This window comes from Sinocyclocheilus anshuiensis, unplaced genomic scaffold (assembly GCF_001515605.1).
Source record: "Sinocyclocheilus anshuiensis isolate Anshui unplaced genomic scaffold, SAMN03320099.WGS_v1.1 scaffold2160, whole genome shotgun sequence".
Taxonomy (NCBI): Eukaryota; Metazoa; Chordata; class Actinopteri; order Cypriniformes; family Cyprinidae; genus Sinocyclocheilus; species Sinocyclocheilus anshuiensis.
Genome location: NW_015546163.1, coordinates 133141 through 138722, shown reverse-complemented (window position 1 = coordinate 138722; position 5582 = coordinate 133141). Strand labels below are relative to the sequence as shown.

General features: G+C 38.1%; 1 protein-coding gene across 1 annotated transcript in view; it reads left to right on the top strand.

Moving 5' to 3' along the window:
• LOC107701353 (methyl-CpG-binding domain protein 2-like) overlaps window positions 1-5582 on the top strand; it is a 22670-nt gene that overhangs the window by 3494 nt on the left and 13594 nt on the right. Inside the window, exon 2 of the mRNA XM_016503341.1 lies at window positions 1845-2018. Within this exon, the coding sequence (XP_016358827.1) occupies window positions 1845-2018 (174 nt within the window). The remainder of the gene's footprint in view (window positions 1-1844; window positions 2019-5582) is intronic.

The following is a 5582-nucleotide window of genomic DNA, read 5'->3' as shown; positions in this document are numbered from 1 at the left end:
TATATATATATATATATATATATATATATCTTAAACAGTTTTTGTTACTTGAAATAAAATAAATGCTTAAGTAAAATAATTATAAAAAACTATTCCAAAACAACATTTCTCATTTTAATTTAGTTTAACTTGATGTATTGAAACAACTAAAACTTAAATTAAAATGAATAAAAACTATATAGCCATTTAAAAAAAAATCAAATGACAAAATTAATAAACTAATTAAAATACACAAATTAAAACGAACTAATTCAAAACATTTGAAATAAAACTATAATAGTATCTTAATGATACTAAAATAACGCTGATTGAAACGTGCTTTTTCTGTGAAGCTACTTTGTAACAGCATGTGTTGTGAAAAGTGCGATACAAATAAAACTTGAATTGAAACTTGAATTATTATTATTTCAATCTCTCCATGAAAACAGTCTTTGCTGCTGATACGGCGTTACATAATGACTGAGTAAGTCCATGCAGACGTGTCACTGCGGGTTAACTAGTCCTGCTGAAGTCTGGTTTGCTGCGGTCAGTCCAAGGGTCAGCGCTTTATCTGAGCTGATTAGTGCTTTAGTCTCAGGCTGGAAAAGCTTCAAATCAACAAGAAACCACATTCACAACATACTCCACTTCTGAAATATATGACCGCTCTCTGAGAGAAGCTGCAGGATGGGACTTGAGTTCCTCCCTGATCAATTGATTGGACGGTGAAAATGTCTCTGTGTGAAGGTGGTTAAAAATAATGCGAGGGATTGATGAGGTCAGCTGGCACATGCTTTGTTTGTTATGTGTAAACAGAAGAATCATGCATTAAGACTTCATGTGAGAAGTGGATCTGTGTGTTTTTATTTCTGTTCTTCAGCAGCTGTGACCGCAGTCGTGTTATAACGTCCAAAACTAACCTCTTAATAGCATCACTGCTGAAAGTTTAGAGTCAGTATGATTTTTAATTTTTTTTGGAAAATAAATAAATTATTTTATTAATCGAGGATGCATTAAATTGATCAGAAGTGACAGTAAAGATATTTAGAATGTTACAAAATAATAAACGCTGTTCTTTTGAACTTTCTGTTCATCTGTGAATCCTGAAAAATAAAATGCATTAGTTTCTACAAAAATATTGTGCAGCACGACTGTTTTCAACATTGATAATAATCAGAAATGTTTCTTGAGCAGCAAGTCAGCATATTAGAATGATTTCTGAAGATTATGTGACACTGAAGACTGGAGTAATGATGCTGAAAATACAGCTGTGCATCACAGAAATAAATGACAGTTTAACAGAGATTCACATAGAAAACAGTTTACAGTTACAATTTTTAAATTGTCAAAATAAAAACACACACACACACACACACACTCTCTCACACACTCACACTCACACACACACACACACACACACACACACACAGAAGAGACTATTTCATAAAATCGTACCAACCACAAACTTTTGAACAGTACTGTAGTTTCTGTCTGTCGTTAATTTCTGTATCTGATCTGCTCGAGTATCAAGGTCATGGCTTTGATTCACGTGAACTAATAAACCTTGTTTCAACTTCAATAAAAGAACGTAAATGATGCTTGTAAATGATGACACTGAAGCCTAGAAAAAATTCAGCTTTGCATCACAGGAATAAATTGTATTTTAACAGATATTCACATAGGAAACAGCTATTTTAAATTGCAATAATATTTCACAATATCCTTGTTTTTACTGTATTTTTAATCAAATAAATGCAGCCTTGGTGAGCAGAAGTCTTCTTTCTGTTAGTGCAAAACTCACCGCCATGATCAAGTAAGAAGTGTTTTAAGAATAGACTAGGTTGAGTCAGTCGGTGTGTTGATGTTTGTTTTTCTCCAGTCCCACAGGAAAGAAGTTCCGCAGTAAACCTCAGTTATCCCGCTACCTCGGGAACTCGGTGGATCTGGGATGTTTCGACTTCCGCACGGGCAAAATAATGCCCAGCAAGATGCAGAAGAACAAGCAGAGACTGCGCAGCGACAACCTCAACCTGAGCAAGGTACTGAACACCACACATCTCACGGGTCATTTTAGTTTGTTCATTGGGTTTGGAAATCCCTGTGTGACGGTATTTTGATTTGTCATTTTCTGCAGTGAAATTGATTGGTGATAAACAGCAGTATTTAAAGGGATATTTCACCCAAAAATGAACATTCTGTCATCATTTACTCATCCTCATGTCGGTCCAAACATGAAAATGAAATATTGAAATAATCAAATCTGAGAGATTCCTGTCCCTCCATTGAAAGTCTGTTCACCCAAAACTCAGTTTTTTCAAAACGTTAGTAAGAGATCAAAAATAAATCCATATGAATTGAGCCGTTTAATCAAAGTCCTCTAAAGAGACATGATTGCTTTATATAATTCAGGCTTTATTCACATATAAACATTGATCGTCAAACATAAACAAAAGCTTATACATATGATGTGACACGGGAGAATGAACCTCACTGGTTCTCGTGCATCATGTAAACATGCTTGAGCTTCCGTGACAGGATTTGAGTGCTGTAAACAGTGTTAGCTGATCAGTGTTTATATGCAAATAAAAGCCTAAATTACACCTGTTCATGATCTCTTTACTAGTTTTGGGTGAACAGACTTTTAAGGACAGAGTGGAGTTGCATGGAGATCAGTGGAGAGTTGTGTAGAGATGCGTGGAGATTGTGTGGAGAGAATTTTAGCTGTGGTAATTGTAATTATTGTATAAATATGGTCTGGACTAATACATTTGAGGACAAAAGACGCAAGAAGAAATTTGAGATCACAGACTTTATTAATTGCATTTCCACCCGTGTAATTTACAGATTGGAATGTCCGTGTAATCGTTTCTATGTGGGACTCACCAAGAGGAGGTTACGTGACAGAGTGGCTGAACATAGATACACAATATGCACTGGTAACAAGAATTATCCGATGTGGGGAGATGTGTGAGTTGCATGGAGAGTTGTGTAGAGTTGCGGAAAGATGTGTGAAGTTTCGTGGAGGTGCGTGGATAGTTGTGTAGAAATAGGGTTGCAAAGGGGTGGACAATTTCGGGTAAATTTCCGGAAACTTTCCAAAAATCCTTGGAATATTCCAAAAAATCCTGGAAAGTTTCCAAAATTTCTGGAATATTTCCGAAATATACTGTAAATTTTCCACCTTTTTGCAACCCTATGTAGAGATGAGTGGAGATGCGAAGAGTTGCAGGGAGATGTGTGTAGAGTTGTGTAGAGATGTGTTGAGATGCGAAGAGTTGTGTGAAGATGCGAAGAGTTGCATGGGGAGCTACATGGAGATGCGAAGAGTTGTGTGGAGATGTGAAGAATTGTGTAGAGTTGTGTGGAGATGTGAAGAGCTGCGTGGATATGTGAAGAGTTGTGTAGAGTTATGTGGAGATGTGAAGAGTTGCGTGGGGAGTTGTGTGGAGTTACAAAGAAATGTGTAGAGTTGCGTGGAGATTAGAAGAGCTGTGTGGAGTTGCGAAGAGTTGTGTAGAGTTGCGTAGAGATGTTAAGAGTTGTGTAGAGTAGCGTGGAGATGCGAATAGTTGCGTGGGGAGCTGCGTGGAGATGTGAAGTGTTGTGTAGAGATGCGTGGAGATGTGAAGAGTTGCGTGGAGATTAAAAGATGCGTGGAAATGCATAGAGTTGTGTAGAGTTGCGTGGAGATGCAAAAAGTTGCGTGGGGAGTTGCGTAGAGATATGAAGAGTTGCATGGAGATGCAAAGAGATGCGTAGAGTTGCGTAGAGATGTGTGTTGCAGTAGCGCTCTGGTATCTGGCTACTGTAAGTCGGTAAAACACATTCTCACACCTTTATTTTTTACAGTTCTGAGAGGAGCGTGATTTACATGTGTCTTCAACAAGCAGATGCATTTACACTTGTTCAGTTGCGTCTGGAAAATGTCTCAAGCGGATTGTAGTCCATCTCAAATGCGTTTCGGAGGGCATTCACACCCGATCTTTTCATGATTAAATGACTATCCAATCAGAGAAAACCCAGCAGCTCAGTGTAAATAGGCACAGTGAGTTTATTTTAAATAAGGAAGTTATTTTTTTCAAAACACATTTGCAGACTAACATTATTGCAGTTAGCTGCTCTCGTACGGGTCGTTTGTCCTTTAGTTTTGCGTGCCGATCCTGTGAAGCGCGTCATTGCGTGGGCTGTTAGTGTGTCTGTGCGCTTCCTCATGCATTTCTCTCAGGACTCTGATATGATCTCAACATTCAACACGCTTTCATTTTCAGTTCAGCAGACTCTCTATTCTTCATTTGCTCGTGATGAGCTGGTTGAAAGTGAAAGGATGAGGCAGGAAAGGTTTGGCTCTGATCTCTGAGATCATGCATTTATGACTCCAGAACCGGTCTGTGTTCGTCATGCTGGACGTTATAGAGGTGTGGTGATGTGCCTCGCCCTGTGACACACTTCTGCCTCACAAACGCGTACTCACACTCACACACTCACACTGGTTTCCATGTTTAATGGGGACTCTCCATAGGAGTAATGGTTTTTCTACTGTACAAACTGTATTTTCTATCCTCTTTTCTATCCTCTTTCTATCCTCTTAACCCTACACCTAAACCTGCCCCTCACACAAAACTACAGGCATTTTTTAGATTCTCAAAACACTTCATTCTGAATGATTTATAAGCTTATTTCCTCACGGGGACCTAAAAATGTCCCCATTTTGTCCCCATAACATAGGAAATACTTGTACCAAACACACACACACACACACACACACACCCACACACAATTTCAGTATTGCAGTTTAATGACCGCAAATGTGATGCGGATCTGCAGAGCAGTGCTGAATGAGAATGATCTGTAAACATCTGTAAATCAATAGTTTTGCTACTATAAATGAGAAACATGGAATCTTCCATTTCACATTATTTATTTGTTTGTTTAATGAGTTTTATTTATTTATTTATTTATTTTTCTTTCTTTTATGTATATGAACTTTATTTATATGAATGTAATTTATTTTTGTCATTTTTGATACATTTTATGTATTTATTTAAATGAATTTTACTTATTTTATTTATTTTAAACAAATACTTAGTCAAGTCAAGTCGTCACCTTTATTTATATAGCGCTTTTAACAATAAAGATTGTGTCAAAGCAACTGTACAGCATTAAATGCAAAAATAGTGTGTCAATAATGCAAAATGACAAGATTAAACACTCAATTTTCAGTTAAAGGCAGTCCATCATTGAATTCAGTGATGTCATCGTCCAGCTCAGTTCAGTTTAAATAGTCTCTGTGCAATCAAGTCGACGATATCGCTGGAAATTAAGCGTCCCCAACTAAGCAAGCCAGAGGAACCAAAACTCCATCGGTGACAGAATGGAGAAAAAACCTTGGGAGAAACCAGGCTCAGTCGGGGGCCTGTTCTCCTCTGACCAGACCAAACCAGCAGTTCAATTCCAGGCTGCAGCAAAGTCACATTGTGCAGAGGACTCAACTGGTTCCTGTGGTCTTGTCCTGGTGGCCGTCTAGGAGACAAGGTCTTCACTGGGGATCTGTATCTGGGGCTCATCTAGTTGTCCTGGTCTCCGCTGACATTCAGGGCTGTAGA